This window comes from Staurois parvus, unplaced genomic scaffold (genome assembly GCF_062004578.1).
Source record: "Staurois parvus isolate SC_StPar_1 unplaced genomic scaffold, SC_StPar_1.0 ptg000147l, whole genome shotgun sequence".
In the NCBI taxonomy this organism is placed as follows: Eukaryota; Metazoa; Chordata; class Amphibia; order Anura; family Ranidae; genus Staurois; species Staurois parvus.
The window spans coordinates 8587886-8608663 of NW_028317943.1; the positions used below are offsets into that span (position 1 = coordinate 8587886).

Sequence of the window (20778 nt, forward strand, 5' to 3'; positions counted from 1 at the left end):
CATTTCCAAGGTAACGAAACACAATCATGCCCAGTGGCATTACAACTCCCTCTCCCCAACTGAGTACAGTGAGTGACATTCCTTTATACGGCACAGGTATTCACCATGAACAGTGGATGTGGACGTGTGTGTGTGTGTGTATATAATTAAATATATATATATACACATATATATATATATATATATATATATATATATACACACATATATATACACATATACATACACACACACACACACACACATACATATATATATACACACACACACACACACACACACATATATACATACACACGCGTGAGTACAACCCTCACATTTTGTAAATATTTTTATTATATCTTTTCATGTGACAACACTGAAGAAATAACACTTTGCTACAATGTAAAGAAGTGAGTGTACAGCTTGTATAACAGTGTAAATTTGCTGTCCCCTCAAAATAACACACAGCCATTAATGTCTAAACCGCTGACAACAAAAGTGAGTACACACCTAAGTGCAAATGTCCAAATTGGGCCCAAAGTGTCAATATTTTGTGTGGCCACCATTATTTTCCAGCACTGCCTTAACCCACTTGGGCATGGAGTTCACCAGAGCTTCACCGGTTGCCACTGGAGTCCTCTTCCACTCCTCCATGACGACATCATGGAGCTGGTGGATGTCAGAGACCTTGTGCTCTTCCACCTTCCATTTGAGGATGCCCCAAAGATGCTCAATAGGGTTTAGGTCTGGAAACATTCTTGGCCAGTCCATCACTTTTATCCGCAGCTTCTTTAGCAAGGAAGTGGTAGTCTTGGAGGTGTGTTTGGGGTCGTTATGTTGGAATACTGCCCTGCGGCCCAGTCTCCAAAGGGAGGGGGATCATGCTCTGCTTCAGTATGTCACAGTACATGTTGGCATTCATGGTTCCCTCAATGAACTGTAGCTCCCCAGTGCAGGCAGCACTCATGCAGCCCCAGACCGTGACACTCCCACCACCATGCTTGATTGTAGGCAAGACACACTTGTCTTTGTACTCCTCACCTGGTTGCCACCACACATGCTTGACACCATCTAAACCAAATCAGTTTATCTTGGTCTCTTCAGACCACAGGACATGGTTCCAGTATTCCATGTCCTTAGTCTGCTTGTCTTCAGCAAACTGCTTGTGGGCTTTCTTGTGCATCATCTTTAGAAGAGGCTTCCTTCTGGGACAAAAGCCATGCAGACCAATCTGATGCAGTAAGCGGAGTATGGTCTGAGCACTGACAGGCTGACCCCCCACCCCTTCAACCTTTGCAGCAATGCTGGCAGCACTCATACGTCTATTTCCCAAAGACAACCTCTGGAAATGATGCTGAGCACGTGCACTCAACTTTTTTGGTCAACCATGGCAAGGCCCGTTTTGAGCGTAACCTGTCCTCTTAAACCGCTGTATGGTCTTGGCCACCGCGCTGCAGCTCAGTTTCAGGGTCTTGGCAATCTTCTTATAGCCTAGGCCACCTTTATGTAGAGCAACAATTCTTTTTTTCAGATCCTCAGAGTTCTTTGCCATGAGGTGCCATGTTGAACTTCCAGTGACCAGTATATGAGAGAGTGAGAGTGATAAAACCAAAATTTAAACACACCTGCTCCCCATTCACACCTGAGACCTTGTAACACTAACGAGTCACATGACACCGACCAGGGAGGGAAAACGGCTAATTGGGCCTAATTTGGACATTTTCACTTACGGGTGTACTCACTTTTGTTGCCAGCGGTTTAAACACTAATGGCTGTGTGATGAGTTATTTTGAGAGGACAGCAAATTTACAGTGTTATACAAGCTACACTCACTACTTTACATTGTAGCAAAGGTGTTATTTCTTCAGTGTTGTCACATCAAAAGAATAATAAAATATTTAAAAAATGTGAATATGTATACACATACATACATATATACACATACATACATATATATATATACACATATATACACACACACACACATATATACATATATACACACACATACACACACAGCAACAGATTTGTCAACAAACCTTTACTTTCATTTCAGAATCAACATTTTCTATGGGACACTATACTACAAAATATTCCCGCAAATGCGGTCCATTGATTACAAATAATATTTTTAATTTGCACACACACAAAAGTATATTTCCTAACAAATTCATGCAAGACCATATTGCAAAAATGAATACACCCCAATGGAAATATTAAGAGCAAAGCTAAATTTTAGACAACAAAATCCTAATTAACAAGAATTCAACTACAGGTAAATCTAATTATTCATTAAACAGGTGTCCAGCAGACAGTTGATTATAAAAGGGCATTACTTAACCGTTTCAATACCGTGCAATTTTACACCTTCCTGCCCAGGCCATTTTTCAGGTTTCAGCGCTCTCACACTTTGAATGACAATTGCGCGGTCATACAAAACTGTACCAAAACTAAAATTTTATCATTTTCTTCACACAACTAGAGCTTTCTTTTGGTGGTATTTAATCACCACTGGGGTTTTTATTTTTTGCTAAATTAACAAAAAAAAGACCAAAAATTTTGAAAAAAAACCAAATTTTTCATTGTTTCTGTTATGAAAGTTTACAAATAAATAATTGTTCTTCATAAATTTAGGCCGAGATGTATTCTGCTACATGTCTTTGGTGAAAATAACCCAAATTAGGATGTATTTTTTAGTTTGTAGGAAAGTTATAGAGTTCACAAACTATGGTATAGATCTGGAAATTGATCAATCCTGAAGTACTGACGGCCAATCTAATTTCTTGAGGTCCAAGAATGTCAGAATAGTACAGATATCCCCAAATGACCCCTTTTTGCAGAGTAGACAGTCCGACGTACTTCATAAGAGGCATGGCGAGTTTTTTGAAGTTGTATTTTTTTGTCATAATTTTTCGGAAAATGAAAAAATTAAAATTATTTTCACTATTTTTTTTTTTTACATACTGTCACCAGTGCAGTACAGCGTCATCATATAACTGGCATGGCGGTGAACAGGGACACTGACTGGTGACAGTATGAAAAGAAAAATAAATATTTTTTTATTATATTTAATTTTTCTTTATTTTTAAGATTTTTTTTCATATTTTACTATGACCAAAAGAGTACAATGTTACCATAGTAACATTGTACTACTTTGGGGAAGTGATCAGTATTTTTTTTTTTTTTTTTTTTTTTTTACACAATTTGCTTATAGCAAAGAATTACTTTGCTATAAGCAAGCATTTACCTGAATGAAATCGATTCATTCAGCTTTTTATTTTTTTTTTTGTGCTTAGCTGTGATTTGGTCACAGCTAATCACATGACATGTGCATGTGATTAGCTGTGACCATTCACAGCTAGGCACTAGTATACAATGGATGGCATCATGAATGAAGCCATCCATTGTATACAACTGTCATGTGACCTGCTGTGATTGGTCACAGCAGGTCACATGGTACCAGCAACGGGAGCCGGTACTCGGATCTGTCATTGGCCGTGTCCGAGGTGCACGGCCGATGACAGATCGCACTGCTGCGCCGCTCTGCACTAGCGCAAACGGCGCATGTGCGGGAGCACGCCAAATGGCATGCACCCGGAATGCAGATACACATCTGAAGCCGCCAAACGGCCATTGGCTGGGCGGCTAATGGTTAAAGAAAAACTCTTCCCATTTCATACTGTCAGCAATGGCACCACATGGAAGAGAAATGTCCCAAGGCCTGAGAAAGGTGAAGGCTACAAGATCAGAAAAGCTTTACTTATCAGTTAGAATACTGTAGCAAAAGTGATACAAAATTTGTAACAAAGGTTAAACTGCAACATCCCACAGAGATGTCCAGGCCGTCCACGGAAGTTAACTTGACTGGAGCATCTTCTGATGAGAAGGGTTGAAGAAAATTGCCATGCAAGTTCACTGCAGTTAGGTAAAGAAGTAGAAAGCCAAACTACGGTGATTGGTTCCCGTGACACAATATGCGTACACTGCAGAGGAATGGCATGCATGGGTGTCATCCACAAAGGAAGCCTCTCCTAAAGCCAATGCACAAAGAAGCCCACCTAGAATTCGCTAGGGCCCATGCTGAAAAAGAAGGCTACTGGAACTCTGTACTCTGGAGTGACGAGACCAACATGAATATTTTTGGAACTGATGGCTTCAAAACTCCACAGCGTCGCAAAAGTGAGGAGTACAAAGAAAAATGCATGGTGCCTACAGTGAAACATGGTGGTGGCAGTGTCCCTCTGTGGGGCTGCATGAGTGCTGCTGGTGTCGAGGAGCTGTATTTCGTTAATGGTATTGTGAATTTACAGATGTGCTGGTCTGTATTGAAAGAGAAGATGCTACCATCACTCTGTGCCCTTTGTCATCGTGCACTTTTCCAACATGACAATGATCCAAAACATACATCTAAGGCCACAATTGTATTTCTGAAGACAAATAGGGTGAAAGTGATTCAGTGGCCAAGTATGTCTCCTGATCTGAACCCACTCAAAAACCTATGGGGAATTCTGAAGGGACAATTTAAGCATCACTCTCCATCCAGCATATCTCTCCATCCAGAATCCAGGCTCTAAAAGAAGTTGTTCTTGAATGGAAAAGATCGATATTGCAGTAGGTCGCCAACTTGTTCATTCCATGCCTGGAAGACTTGGTGCTGTCCTTACAAATCATGGAGGTCACATAAAATACTAGATGTAGTCCTTTTTGTTGTGGGGTGTATTCATTTTTGCATCAATTAATTTGACTAAAACTGAAGATTTTGTAATCTAAGTTATATTATTAACCTTACTTTCAGTTAATGAGCTAAAGAAATGTTCTAGGAAACTGTTTTGTCAATTTTGGAAATTGTTCATTGAGATATCTGCTGCTGTCACCGCTGCCTCCTCAGATCATATGTCTCGGAGACATGGCAGCTTAACAAAGAGAATAGACTGGGAGGGGATAAGGAGGTGTCTGAGTGGTCTTACACCAACTACAGAAGATACAGGCATGCCATATGCTTTCACAGTGTGCCTGTATAAAACAGTGGAATGAGGGAGGACGTAAACAGACCATGCTAGCATGGATCGGCTGCCATGCCTACAGTGGTCAGTTTACTACCAGGAAGAAGGGAACCAGCAGGATCAACCAGGAAATTCAGAAGCACTGCAGACACAAAAATATTCATATTAAAAAGCTCATAGCAACCCTCAAACAGAAACATTTTTATTTCTAGGGTTTTGAACACTTTAAATGCTTTCAACCAATAAAAAAAAAATGAATGGGTTGGAAAAATCTCACCATTTTGGGAAGGCTGAACAGCGTATGGTATACATGATTTTGAAACAAATCACATTCAGTTCACTTGTCCCAATAACATTTTGTAATTGAAAGCGAATGTGTCTTGCATATTAAAACCTTGTACAATATGCTTACCTATTATTGTGATTTAGGTCAGCAGGGTCAGAAATGGATGCAGCAATAAAATCACCAGCCAAGCAAAGGCTATCGCAGCTCTGATTCCTCAACTGAAAAAAAAGAAATTCTCTTAAAGTATTTATAAAAAGCAACATTGACTAATCTCAGAGTTAACCGCAAGGTTGCCAGTACTACTTTTGTTCGTTTAAAGTCTCCTTACAACCACTGACCTTAGTTTCTAGGTTACTTAGGGTTTGGCTTCCCCAATGCTAAGGTTCATTCACCCACCACTTCACTATCCAAGCAGAGTGTCTCAAGAGCCAATAAAAACATTGTCACTGGATAGGAGAAACATGCATGGGTTTGATCTATACTGTGGTGCCCCAGCCCCAAGTCAAGGGTCATGGCAGGGGTCTGCTCTTCATTAGGGCATTTACTTTTAAAACGTTGGCATGTTTGTGTTAAAGGGTGATTTTCTGTTTAAAAAATTATTTTAGTTAGCACTCACCCTAAATTATATAATACCAGTACAGATCTAACATGTAGAATCTCACACGTGCTCAAATTATAAAAAATATGTGCAATGCAAACCCACAATAAACCCTCCCCCTCCCCCCTTAAGATCTCATGCCGCCGTATAAATGAATTCCTCTGCAAAACCCAGCAAATACATTAAAGTTGCAGACTGCTTAAATATAATGCATAGCTACCCTGACAAAGGTAATATAAATTTGTCAATATGTAACAGTAACAGAGACACAGGTAGACAGTATGATACTTCAGCAAACCTCATCTGAGCATTAGTTAATACCCCATAACTTTCAGTGCAGGGAAGGTCTCAATTGTAATATAGTTAGTATTTTCCCATGACATAATTCTTCAAAAACATAATACCAAAGCAAGTATTAATAAATAGACACCACATAAACCTTAGCTACACAAGTTACCATAATCAAGTCCACCTTCAAACAAGATCAATCAATATGTATCTTTATTCTTTTTCTTCTTTCCCACCCCCATAATGCATCATCAAATAAAGTACCTCTTTTACTCTTTCAAGTGAAAGAAAAGGCACTCTCAAAAAGCCAAGCCTCTTCTGAACTGGCCCACTGCTCTCTCCCACACAAGTTTATGACTATAAGAGTACATACACAACAGCCAATGCGTTACAACACAGCTGATGGTGTGCGGTGTGGTCTGGCCAGATCAGCGCATTACACGGTTTGCTTTTTTTTTTTTTTTTAATAAAACAGTTTATTGAAATGTCACATAGAAATCTCAAAGTTCAGTTGGTTGCCACGTGTTGCAGGGCAGTGGATAGCCTCACCCTGTGCTGCACTTGAAAAAAAAAAAAAGAAAAAAAAAAAAAAAGTACTGCACATCACCTGCACGCCACTGAAAAATACATAAGGAGAAAAGGCATTTTGCTTTGTCATGTGGTAGGACCTGCAGGAATAGCTGCCCAACGCAGTCCCACCGCATCTGGCGTGAATATATCAGAGAAGGATCATCTTTGCGTTTGCTAAGAAGTTTGAATGGGCAGCGATGTAAAGAACACAACATTATCAAGAGGACATCTGAATAATAAGATTCCTACAGTTTGGTATTAACAGCACATCCCTATATCAATATTAAAAAACCATCACACAGGAATTTAAAGGTGCCACAAAACATCAGTCAAATATAAAAGCAGTCTGTTCGTAGCATGCTACACCGTGAATATGGATGTAACATGAACAGGTTATGAAATGTGAACTTGTCATTTAAGTGCCTACATTTAGCAAGTTCCCCAAGACTCAATACCTGAGACCCCATGCAAATCATGTTCTTCATTCATTCAGGACATGATAAAATGCCTTACGGAACCATCGTTTTGCCTGGACAACTTCTAGTAGCTACAGATATTGAAGGATTATATTCCAGCATCCCACATAAATGTAGGATTGAGGTGGTAGGCACATTTCTTGAATAAGCCAATCTAGTACGCCTTATAAAATAAATTCATCTTAAATAAGTATGGCCAATGCTTTTTTGGCCATACTTCTCCTGCAGGTCGCAGGAGTGCAATTAGTTCTGCACTCCAGTGACCCAGATTCGGCCGACAGCAGGCTTATGTCACAGAGCCAATCTAGGCTCTGCAGGGAGCCCGGCAATGTTGGAATCCGCACAGATGCCTGACCAGCAGGTATCTCAGCCTCCCAGCTCGCCGCTGACAGCCTGAGCCAGTTACTCTCAACCCCTCCACAGTCCCTAGCTCCAGTGAGCGCTGGAGGGGCAAAGTAGAGAGCAACAATTGACTGTAACTACTCACTACTGTACTCAGAGCAGACCAAAGAACTGATACTGATTTGTAGTATCTTTTCATTCAATGGTTCCTATTGTCTCCCAATGCAGGGGACATGTTTGCCCTGCTATATGCTAACCTGCCCCAGGGGAGATTCGAAAGGGTCCTGCTTTCAGAGGAGTCTATCACTACATACACCTGTGCCACAACCTTAAATGGTACAGCTACATAAAGTGCCAAGGTGGATGAACTAAACTTCATGACATTAACAGTAGTTTCTAAGTTACAGTATCGTCAATATGCAGTTTTATATGAAGAGAACAGATTTTAGACAAGAGGATTACGATCATTTATCTATGCAGTATTAAGATGTAACAATTGGAAATTGCAGTCCTATAGGATTATAGAGCTGCATATATGACTGTATATTTTATATCAATTAACTATATTATGTATACAAAAACAATTTGTTGTACTAATTATAACTATTTATTACAGGTACTTATATAGCGCCGTCAATTTACGCAGCGCTTTACATATATATTGTACATTCACATCAGCCCCTAACCCTCAAGGGGCAATCAATCTAAGATCTTTAACTTACAATCATACATACACATACTAGGGCCAATTTAGAAAGGATCCACTTAACCTACCAGCATTTCTTTGGAAAAAGGGAAGAAACCGGAGTACCCGGCGGAAACTCACACATCGCAGGGAGAACATGCAAACTCCAGGCAGGTGGTGCCATGGTTGGGATTTGAACCAATGGCCCTAGAACTGCCAGGCGTAAAGTGCTAACCATTTAGTCACTGTGCTGCCTGACTATGGATGTAAATGGATTTTTAACTTACCTGTACATTTCCAGCCTTGGGAGTAAAGTGCAGGACACATTCATAGACCCAGAGTTATAAACTCACACCTTCAGGTGAGTGGACACTGGCAAAGCCTGACCTATAATCCTACAAAACTCTGTTAGTCCTCTGTTCTATAGCAAGCAATGCAGAATAACCAAGAAATTAAAAGGAAGGGTAGAGTGCGTCCTGTAATGAATGGAGGTGTGCACTTTACTTACTCACAAAGGTGGGCCATGAAAGCCCAGGAAACACTCACCTACCTGGTGTAGTGAGCACATAAAAGAAGGGGTTTTGTTCTTTACAGTGTAAGCTCTGGTAATAGGATGTCTTATCTACTGAGTGATGATGGACTTTGAAGCAGGATGTCTCTTGCAAGGATTCTGAAAGGTTTGAGGTAGACTTATTGCTTTGACTACTTCCAGGCAATAAAGAGCAATTTCCTTTGAGTGCTTTGAAGTAGGGCATAAACATGGACGCACAATGTCTGTGCAGAGCTGGAAGACTCCCTTAGAAAGGATGGTCTTGAGTGTAGGATTACCTTGTCTTTGTGAGTAATCGCTCCATACAGGCAAGCCGCCAGTTCAGAGACATATCTGACAGACATGATAGCAACCAAGAAAACTATTTTGCAAAAGTTGTCACTTAAGGGAATATCCCTTATGGGTTCAAAGGGTGGTTTCTGCAGGGCAGAGAGAACAAAGTTCAAGTCCCAAGGGAGGACAGGGTGCTACAAAAGGGGGCCTAATCCAAGATACAACTTGGATAAAAGGTTTTGACAAAGTGGAGTAAGGCCAGAGAGTATTGAAAGAATGGACAAGGCTGAAACCTGACTTTTCAGAGGCTTAAATCCTAAATGTAGAATGGCCAGAATGCAAGGCGTAATCTTTGGGACTGAAGTGTATGTGTTTGCACCAAGAAACGGAGGATTTCCAGGTACTATAGTAGATCTTTCTGGAAGTAGCTTTTCCTGCTTTCAGCAATATAGGAATGCTGCTCAGAGACCACTCTGTCCCTTAGGGCCTGGGTTTTAACAGCCACACATCAAAGCCAATGACTGAAAAGTAGAATGGAAAAGAGGGCGCAGAGACACGTCTGCCCTGTTGGGAAGGGACCAGGGGTTATCTCCTAGTAATAAGAATATGTCTGTGTACCAGGGTCTTGTGGGCTAGTCTGGTGCAATGAGAATCAGTTTTTTCTCTGTCTTATTTTGTGGAGCAAGCAAGGTAGAATTTGGACTGAAGGAAAGGCAGATTAGCCTGAATGGAGATGAGGGGATTATCAAGGCATCTAAAGCCAGTACTAGAGGACCCTTTGTCCTGGTTACAGAGGTAGCTTCTTGAATCTGGAGGCCAGGATATCCAGTTTTGGGGTCCCCAATCTCTAACAAGGCTCAGGATGTTGGGGTGAAGGGCTAGAAGAGCTGAAGAGATTGCTCAACATTGAGTATCCATCCACAAGATGATCTAACTTTCTACCATTAAAAATTGCGTAACTCTTGGTGTCCCCTTAGTGGATAATATCGGCTACAGCTGTGGCGTTGTCTGATTGCAGCCTGATTGGGTGTTCTTGCAGAAAGGGGGTCCAGTGTTGCAGAGTTATTCTTAATGCTCTGAGCTCCAGGATATTGATGGGGAGCTTAACTTCCACCAATGACCATGTTTCCCTGAACTGTCAGGGACTGGCACATTCCTCCCCAGCATGAAAGACTTGCATCTGTCACCATCATTTACCAGTGATAAAGCAGTAAAGACTTCAACATTGTCAAGGGTGGGCTGGGGAGACACCATGCTAGGGAATTCTGTACTTTGTTCGACAGAAGCATCAGTAGGTCAAGAGAAGGAGCATGCTTGTTCCAAGTCAATAAGATGTGTTGAAGATGCCTCAAAATTGTGCAAATGTAACAGCCTTGAGGAAGGCTACCACAAGACCTAGATCTCTCATGGAGAATCTCACTAAGGGATGAATGTGTAGGTGTCTGTTGAGGAATTTTAGGTCCACGATATGATAAATACCCCCATTGGGCTTTAGTAGCATGAATAGGTTTGAAAAGAATCCTCTGAACCTGACCTGTATGGGTACTGGCACAACTACTCTCTGGGACATAATATGGTTCAGGGAATTCTGCAATTCTGACTTTTCCTCGAGCAGATTTGGTTGATTTGAATGAAGGGGGTAAGGGGATATGGTTTTGAACTTTATTTTTTACCTTTTTGAAACCAATAATTGAACTCACAGGTCTGGGACATCTATGACACTTTTTGGGGAAGACTTGGTCGGCTTTGTGGTCAAAGTCTTCTGCCGAAAGGAAGGACTGAACTTAGGTTTTGAAGCTGAAGCCCAAGTAAAATAGGGGGGTCATCTGTGTTTTAAAGAGTTAGAGGATCCTGTAGGGGGGGGGGGGGGGGATTTAGAATTTTAGTGCAAGATGTTATTTTACAAGAAGTTTCATATGGTTAGGCTTTGAGCCACAAGATTCTGTGCATAGGGTTGAGAGCCGGTCTGGTAATCTCTGTCATTACTTACTCTAGGGCATTCATGCAAAAGAGCAGGGCGGAAGGTAACTGTGGTTATTGCTCAGTAGGCATGGTCCTGGAAAACAAGATCATGTTTGTTGTTCACTACAGCAGTCCAGGTAGCTGCAGTTTGACAGACAGAAATCGCAGTGATAGCATGTTGCAGAGCTGGGACAGCAAGTGTACAGAGAATAAGATAATCTCAAACTTCCTATCGGCAGAATCATTAAATGAAGAAACATCTTCAGTTGGTACAGTGAGAGGTTTCAGACTGAGAAAATGGGATCAATTACTGGAACAGACCACTATTTTGAACACTTTGTCCAATGGATAGACCAATGCAATTAATTAATCTTTTTTTTTTTTTTTTTTTTTTTTTTTTAATACAACCTTTTCTGGATTGACCCAATCATAAGTTGCCCGTTCTTTGTTCAGGAGCAGGAAATGTCTTTTTAGATTTAGCAGTGAGCATATCCATAACGGCAAGCATATTGCGTGAAGCTGCAACCTCAGGTGTATAGCAGTCTGGGGGTGAGAAATATTCCACAGCATCCTCCAACATCACCTGCCGGGTCCGCGTCATTCCTTTCTATGTCCACGTTTTCTAGGCTGGGCATATTGGAACTTGACTCAGGTAGAGACAGTGGAGCTGGAGAAAGAGCCTGCTGTTTTTGAGCTGTGGACATAGATGGCTGTATTAAAGCCATTCATTGTCTGTTCAATACGTGCCTGAGGCATATGTGCCTTAAGTAGGCTGCATGTTGTATGCCTTAAGTAGGCTGTGTGTTGCATGCCTAAAATAGAACTATAATCAGACGCAGAGACCGGTCCTGTGCCAATGCAAGGGAAGCATTGTCACTCTAAGGCAGACTGTTGTGCAGGCCTTCGGCAAAACAAAAAAGTTAGCCTGAGTTTTTGCTGTGGCTCCCTTTTGCCTGGTTTCTGCCATAGCTACAGGTGAGATATTCCCCATGGGGAGTACTTGCAGAGTAGGGTGTGGAATATAGGGTAAGCATGTCTGAAAAGGAATAAGCAGCAATGTGAGTGCATATTGTCCTGTAGCAATGTCCTTGTGACAAAAAAAGCAGGAGGAAGAGTTTCAGGACCTAATAAAGGCTCTATTCAGAAGTGGTGGTAAAGTCTGCAACCTATGGTATAATGCAGTTCCTGGTCAGTCACAAGACTATGCTCCGAGTGGTTGCATTTTAGCACGCTTGATATATATTCACTTTACAATGTTAGAGAGTCCAGGCTTAGCCTGTCACAGTGAGCATACCCCCGAAGCGGTCTTCAGGGTCTGAGTTCCGTAAAAATGGACCACAGCCCTTAACCTCTACAGTGGTGCAAAAAAGTATTTAGTCAGCCACCAATTGTGCAAGTTCTCCCACTTAAAAAGATGAGAGGCCTGTAATTGGCATCATAGGTAGACCAACTATGAGAGACAAAATGAGAAAAAAAATCCAGACAATCACATGATTTGGAAAGAATTTATTTGCAAATTATGGTGGAAAATAAGTATTTGGTCAATATCAAAAGTTCACCTCAATACTTTGTTATATATCCTTTGTTGGCAATGACAGAGGTCAAACATTTCCTGTAAGTCTTCACAAGGTTGGCACACACTGTTGCTGGTATGTTGGCCCATTCCTCCATGCAGATCTCCTATAGAGCAGTGATGTTTTGGGGCTGTCGCTGGGCAACACGGACTTTCAACTCCCTCCAAAGGTTTTCTATGGGGTTGAGATCTGGAGACTGGCTAGGCCACTCCAGGACCTTGAAATGCTTCTTACGAAGCCACTACTTCGTTGCTCGGGCGGTATGTTTGGGATCATTGTCATGTTGGAAGACCCAGTCACGTTTCATCTTCAATGCCCTTGCTGATGGAAGGAGGTTTGCACTCAAAATCTCACGATACATGGCCCCATTCATTCTGTCCTGTACATGGATCAGTCATCCTGGTCCCTTTGCGGAGAAACAGCCCCAAAGCATGATGTTGCCACCCCCATGCTTCACAGTAGGTATGGTGTTCTTTGGATGCAACTCAGCATTCTCTCTCCTCCAAACACACGAGTTGTGTTTCTACCAAACAGTTCTATTTTGGTTTCATCTGACCATATGACATTCTCCCAATCCTCTTCTGGATCATCCAAATGCTCTCTAGCAAACTTCAGACGGGCCCAGACATGTACTGGCTTAAGCAGGGGGACACGTCTGGCACTGCAGGATCTGAGTCCCCGGTGGCGTAATGTGCTACTGATGGTAGCTTTTGTTACGTTGGTCCCAGCTCTCTGCAGGTCATTCACTAGGTCCCCTCGTGTGGTCTTGGGATTTTTGCTCACCGTTCTTGTGATCATTTTGACCCCACGGGGTGAGATCTTGCGTGGAGCCCCAGATCGAGGGAGATTATCAGTGGTCTTGTAGGTCTTCCATTTTCTAATTATTGCTCCCACAGTTTATTTGTTCACACCAAGCTGCTTGCCTATTGCAGATTCAGTCTTCCCAGCCTGGTGCAGGTCTACAATTTTGTTTCTGGTGTCCTTCGACAGCTCTTTGGTCTTCACCATAGTGGAGTTTGGAATGTGACTGTTTGAGGTTGTGGACAGGTGTCTTTTATACTGATAACAAGTTCAAACAGGCGCCATTGAAACAGGTAATGAGTGCAGGACAGGGGAGCCTCTTAAAGAAGAAGGTACAGGTCTGTGAGAGCCAGAAATCTTGCTTGTTTGTAGGTGACCAAATACTTATTTTCCACCATAATTTGCAAATAAATTCTTTCCAAATCAGCCAATGTGATTGTCTGGATTTTTTTTCTAATTTTGTCTCTCATAGTTGAGGTCTACCTATGATGCCAATTACAGGCCTCTCTCATCTTTTTAAGTGGGAGAACTTGCACAATTGGTGGACTAAATACTTTTTTGCCCCACTGTATATAAAGCCCTTCAGCTAACTACAAACATTGCACAAAGTGCTGAGATGAGAGCCCATGCAGGATCCTGTGACCAAAGCAATAATACAAGTCATTCCCATGGCTCTAAAGGTTTTACAGAGGATGCACCAATCCAGATGCACTGCTTCTATAGTTGTATTAGGAGACGGTTGATTGAAGAATCTGAAGATAAAATAATTAAGTAGTGAAGGCAAGAGTAATTCCTCTGTAAGGGAGAAGGTCCATCACCTTAGGATGCTAGCAAAAAACAGGACTCACAAAGAGGGGCAGGGTTACAGGGAAAACACCAGGGGGAAGAGGGTGCTATGAATAATCAGCCTGTATACTGTACTGTATATAAAGACAGTGAATGGCAGAAGGAAAATTGATCACAGAGTTTGCAAGCACCGCATAGACCTAATGGAACTGTGATGGCGAGGACATGCACAGCACACCAGGTGGTGCTCAAATAGTATATCTCTGTTCTGCACTGAAAGGCAATCAGTTGCTCCCTCTTTTTAAAAACTACTATGGAAAATCAATGGATCTGTATAATTTTAATTTTTTTTTTTTTTTTTCTAACACACTCAGAATGGTGGGTTCTGCCGGGTAAAGGTGAGGGAGACCAGCAAACTTCTGTTCGCTGATCTCTTCTTCCCGTTACTGACCCGGAAGTGATATTTTACATTTCAGTACTAAGGAATAAGAAATCAGCCAATACAGTGCATCCAGAAAGTATTCACATTGCTTAACTTTTGCCACGTTTTGTTATGCTACAGCCTTATTCCAAAATGGATTAAATTAATTTTTCCCCCTCAACATTCTACAAACAATACCCCATAACGAAAACGTGAAAGAAGTTTGTTTTGAAATCTTTGCAATTTATTAAAAATAAAAAAAAAACCCAAAAACACATGTACATAAGTATTTACAGCCTTTTCCATGGCACTCAGAATTGAGCTCTGGTGCATGCTGTTCCCACTGATCATCTTTGAGATGTTTCCATGACTTTGAGTCCACCTGTGACTGGACATGATTATGAAAGGCATAAAACCTGTCTATATAAGGTCCCACAGTTAACAGTGCATGTCAGAGCACAAACCAAGCCATGTTGTCCAAGGAATTGTCCGTAGACCTCCAAGACACGATTGTATCAAGGCACAGATCTGGGGAAGGATACAGAAAAAGGTCTGCAGCATTGAAGGTCCCATGACCACAGTGGCCTCTATCATCCATAAATGGAAGGAGTTTGGAACCACCAGGAATCTTCCTAGAGCGGGCTGCCAGGCCAAACTGAGCAATCAAGGGAGACGGGCCTTAGCCAGGGAGGTAGCCAAGCACCTGATGGTCACTCTGAAAATGCTCCAGCATTTCTCTGTAGAGAGAGGAGAACATTCCAGAAGAACAAGCATCTCTGCAGCACTCCACCAATCAGGCCTGTATGGTAGAGTGGAGCTTGAGAGGTGCTGCAAAGAAGAATGGGAGAAATTGCCCAAAAATAGGTGTACCAAGCTTGTAGCATCATACTCAAAACGACTTGAGGCTGTAATTGGTGCTAAAGGTGCTTCAACAAAGGATTGAGCAATGGCTGTGAATACTTCCGTACATGTGTTTTTTTTTGTTTTTTTATTTTTAATAAATTGCAAAGATTTCAAAACTAACTTCTTTCACGTTGTCATTATGGGGTATTGTTTGTAGAATGTTGAGGGGAAAAAAATTAATTTAACCTATTTTGGAATAAGGCTGTAACATAACAAAATGTGGCAAAAAATAAGCACTGTGAATACTTTCTAGATGTGCTGTAGGTATGGCTGGGGAATAAATTAATGCAATGCAATATGCACTGCATTAGTTTAATTTGAAGACAGGTGAGTTATCAGGATAACCTGTCACCAGAAAAATCACCGCATCACAAGTAATAAAGTTACACCCAAGTATTTAAAATCTCAAAACCCTGAGTGCCCCCCCCCCCCCCTCCACATACAGACATAAGTGCAGGTATTGGGGACATCTATGCACAAAAGTAGTGATTGCGCTAAATATTATATATTGCCAGGCAAGCAAGATTGAGAGCAATAATTCTAGGTCCATTATTCAGTGTTCACTGGAAATTGATGACCTGTAGGGGGCTTTTAAAGGAGCAACTATGGAAAATATAGGGTACCAAAGTTTTTTGTTTTATGGGTGCAAGCAATTGTAAAACTTGACATGTTGGGTATTTACTTGGAGCAAAAATTGTGTAACAAACTGTGTTTATGTGCCCTAAAATTAACTCTAACTGAAATTTTGCATTTTGTAAACCACTTCACTAAAATAGTATGACATAAAAAAACTGGAACTACCACTAAAGAATATGTTAACTCAAAATTTCAGATTTCTGATGTGACTGTTGTATCTTATACTTGTGTTAAATGCATCCTGTTCTCTTTGTATTGCTTCCTTTGTGTGAAATACCTGCCAGCCTCCCAGCTCTCCTATTTCAAACTGACCAAGCTAGTCATGAGAGCATATCTATTTGAGTTTGGTCAGTTTTCTGGCGGTACTAGGAGAACAGCCTGGCTGTCCTATGATTAGACTTATGCTGACAGCCTCCACCCACCCACAGCAAAGCTATTTACTGTGAAGATCAATGTATTGTTGCTTCTCAACCCCTAGCTCTCCAACCCCTTATGCAGCTGAGAATAGAGATGACTGACACTGACACACACACTAAAGGAACACTTTTTAGTCAGAGTATAGCATCAAGTCAATTAATCGCCTGGGATATTGATCAAGTCATTTAAGCCGCAGGAGGGGTTGTTAATCAGTTTCAGCTGCATTGGTGTTAATGAAATTAACTGGCACCCTCTGCTTTTCACAGATGAGAACAGGTTCACCCTGAGCACATGTGACAGACGTAAAAGGGTCTGGAGAAGCCGTGGAGAACATTATGCTGCCTGTATCATCATTCAGCATGACCGTTTTGGTGGTGGGTCAGTGATGGTCTGGGGAGGTACATCCATGGAGGGACGCACAGATCTCTACAGGCTAGACAATGGCACCCTGACTGCATTAGGTATCCAGATTTAATCCTTGGACCCATTGTTAGAACTTAAGCAGGTACAGTGGGTCCTGGGTTCCTCCTGGTGCAGGACAATGCTTGGCCTCATGTGGTGAGAGTATGCAGGCAGTTCCTGGAGGAAGAAGGAATTGATACCACTGAATGGCCCCCACGCTCGCCTGACCTAAATCCAATAGAACACCTCTGGAATATCATGTTTCAGTCCATCCGATACTGCCAGGTTGCACCTCAGACTGTCCAGGAGGCTCAGTGATGCCCTGGACCAGATCTGGGAGGAAATACCCCAGCATACCATCCGTCGTCTCATTAGGAGCATGCCCCGAAGTTGTCAGGCATGCATACAAGCATGTGGGGGCCATGCAAAATACTGAGTACTATTTTGAGTTGCTGCAATGAAATTTCAGCAAAATGGACTAGCCTGCTGTATCATTTTTTCACTTTGATTTTCGGGGTGTCTTTGAATTCAGTTCTCTGTAGGTTGATAATTTTCATTTCCATCAAACGATGGGGCATCCTTACATTCCTAACACATTACCCAGTCCATATCAGTACAGATAACCAGCATGATATTTTTCCCCATTGAGATCTGATGTGTTTTCAAAGTATTCCTTTACTTTTTTGAGATTTCTCTCTCTCTCTCTCTCTCTATTTTGCTGTGAAAAAGTATTTGCCTCCTTCCTGAATAATTTTTTTTGCATATTTGTCACATTTAAATAATCTGATCATCAAAATTTTAATATTACATAAAGATGATCAGAATACGTACAAAATACAGTTTTTAAATGAGGATTCAATTTATTAAAGGAAAAAAAGCTGTCCAAACCTGCATGGCCCTAAGTGAAAAATCAATTGCCCCCCTCGCTAAATCATGAACGAATTGTAATTAATCAAATTTTTTGGAAAGTCGAGTTAAATTTTACCTTGCCACACCCAGATCCGATTACTGCCAGACCTGTTGAATCAATGATTTAAGTCGTCTGACAAAGCGAAGCACGCTAAAAAAAATCTCAAAAAGCAACACATCATGCCGTGACCTAAAGAAATTCAAGAACTGATGAGAAACAAAGTGACTGACATGTATCAGTTGCTCTCCTGTGATCCAACTGTCATGTCAGAACTGCTCCAGACTGGAAAATCCTGACCATATTGTCAGAATCCACCCAGCTGCCTGACTGAAAACTGGCCCTGGCTCTCAGTTTGTGGCGGAGACCCAAAGCCAGCTGCACCCATTCCCTTACCAGCACAGGCACTCCAATGAGCGCTGCAGTGGCAGGCCAGACAGCAGTTACTAACATTAACTGCTCTCCACTCTAAGTGGATCGAGAACTGAATGATTAGAAGTTATGTGACCGATCAGTTCTCAGGCTTAGAGCTGGCAGGGAACAGCTTCAGCATCAAACCAATACTGCAGTATAGAAGTGAGTGTTTTTTTGATTTTACAACCCCTCACATCTTATTTAAATAAAGTGTAAAAAAAACCCAAATATTTTACTCTGATATTCTGAAACCCTTAACCATTTGATGCCAGAGCCATTTTTGCATGCTTCTGCACGGTAAAATTTTACTTTAGCCCTGAAGATTAGTTAAAACCCCCCAAATTATAAATTTTCTGAAAGAAGACACCCTGCGAATAAAATAGTTGTGGTTCCAATTTTTTTATATCACATAAAATTTGAGAAAAAGTCTATCAAGAGCAAATTTTCAGTAAAAAAATAAAATTATACTAAAGTTCCTTTTAAGACACACATGAAATACACAGTATAGCTTAATTTTTGGTAAAATATAAAAGATGAGGCTGCACTAATTAAACCAACAAACATGTCAAGCTGTAAAACTGAACACAACCACAAACCGACAACAAACTTTGGTACCCTATATTATTCATAGGCAATGCTTTAACCGCCCCTACAGGTCATCACTTTAGAGCTAACCATGAATAATGGACTCAGAGTTAATTCTTTCACATGTAACATGTGAAGGGCAAGCAATGTTTTCATATAAAGAAGCACCCAACGAGTTTGATTGCGCTTATATGTATTTGTATGTGGGGCGGGCTCAAAATATTTGTTGGAGGGGTTTTACAAGTGCTTGGGTGTAACTTTTTTTTTTTTGACACTTTTTCACTAAAATTGTATTTATCAATCACAAAAGGGGACAAAATAGTAAGGGAAGGAAGGCACAGCTCCAGGGGGGTCACAGAAAGCTGGCAGTCGTCTTGCAAGTGTAAAATCTCCTCACTTCCATCGGCGTATGACATACAGCAGTGGCAATACAAGTGTTAAAGCCCCACATGTAATGAGTTATAGATATTATATGCGTATGTCTCTACTGCATTCAGTCTGCAGCTAGGGTCAGGATCCCTTCACTGTACCGTATTATTATTATAATACAGGATTTATATAGCGCCAACAGTTTGCTCAGGGCTTTACAATCTAACCGTGAGACAATAATCATTCCATCAGTTAGTTGCTAGGACAGCAATCCAAGCAATTTATACTGTGTTTGCCTGAGCATGGCAAGATCCTCCTCACTGCACTGTCTGTCTTTCTCCAAGTCATATGGTTGGTAGGATTGCCAGCATCCTAGAAAGCAAATGATGTTCTTGCTCTAGCAATAGGATGGAAATTCCTTCACCCATACCAGCTCTGCTTTCCAGCCCCTGTCCTGCTGCCACATCGATTACAGCTATGCTGTAAGCGAGGTAAGGGCAGAGCACTGATGGACACCCTGATGTAACTGTGGATGTCTGATGTTTGCTTTAGGACAATAGGATCGATCAGCCAAAACAAAGATAATACATCACCTCCATTTCTATTATCCCCCTACTGAGATGCTATCCCATCAATTGGTTGTTAGGACAACAGGAGCCAAAGCAACTGCACTTTGCTTGCCCCAGCAGAGTGAGGCTCCCCTCAATGCACTCTCTAAGTCAGATCAGATTGTTGCTAGGAACTCCAGCATCCTAGAAAGACAATGACGTGCTTGCCCCAGCAGGATGACTTTAGTTCCTCTGCCCATACCTGTTCCACCTCTTGCCACACTAATACTGTAAGGAAGGATAAAGGCGGATCGCTGATGAGGGTCCCCCTGATGGGATCCCCCGATGTAAGAGTGGACCACCGATGGGGACCCCCCAATGTAAGAAGCAGACCACTGAAAAGTTTTCTGTAACAATGTGTAGGTCTATCAGTCAAAACAAAGCTAATACATTACCTCTAATTCTGTTATCCCATCATCTTTGCATCCTATAAATAAAAGGAAAGAAAAGTTTAAAATAAAAAAAAATATATATATAAATATTTAAACACACACACACACAATGGTTGTATGTGGAGTTATTTTGAGGGGACAGAAACTTTCCACTGTTATACAAGCTGAACACTCACTACTTTACATTGTAGCAAAGTGCCATTTATTCACTGTTGTCACATGAAAAGATAGAATAAAATATTTACAAAAATGTGAGGGGTGTACTCACTTCTGATATACAGTAGATAGACTTGCTGTCAGTCACTACCTCTCTGCTCTGCCCTCCCAACACAGTCTGGAGCGCCAGGTTGTGGTGGTGATGGTGGCGGCATCAGCTGGCTCAGTCTCTAAGCAGCTCACTGTGAGGCTGAGCCAGTGGCCAATCCAGACACCTTGGTGGATTCCAACTGTAAAGGCAGGATCGATTCAGAGCCTAGACCAGCTGAGTGACATCTGCCGACAGTAGGTGAAGTAGGGACAAAAGAGCTTTAGCCATACTTCTCCTTTAG

General features: G+C 41.5%; 1 protein-coding gene across 1 annotated transcript in view; it reads right to left on the reverse strand.

Annotated features, from left to right (window-relative positions):
* The window catches only part of SCAF11 (SR-related CTD associated factor 11), a 156771-nt gene that overhangs the window by 77967 nt on the left and 58026 nt on the right, over positions 1-20778 (reverse strand). Inside the window, exons 7-8 of the mRNA XM_089674014.1 lie at positions 20234-20265; positions 5398-5489 (exon numbers count right to left, since the gene is read on the reverse strand). Coding sequence (XP_089530140.1) covers positions 5398-5489; positions 20234-20265 — 124 coding nt within the window. The remainder of the gene's footprint in view (positions 1-5397; positions 5490-20233; positions 20266-20778) is intronic.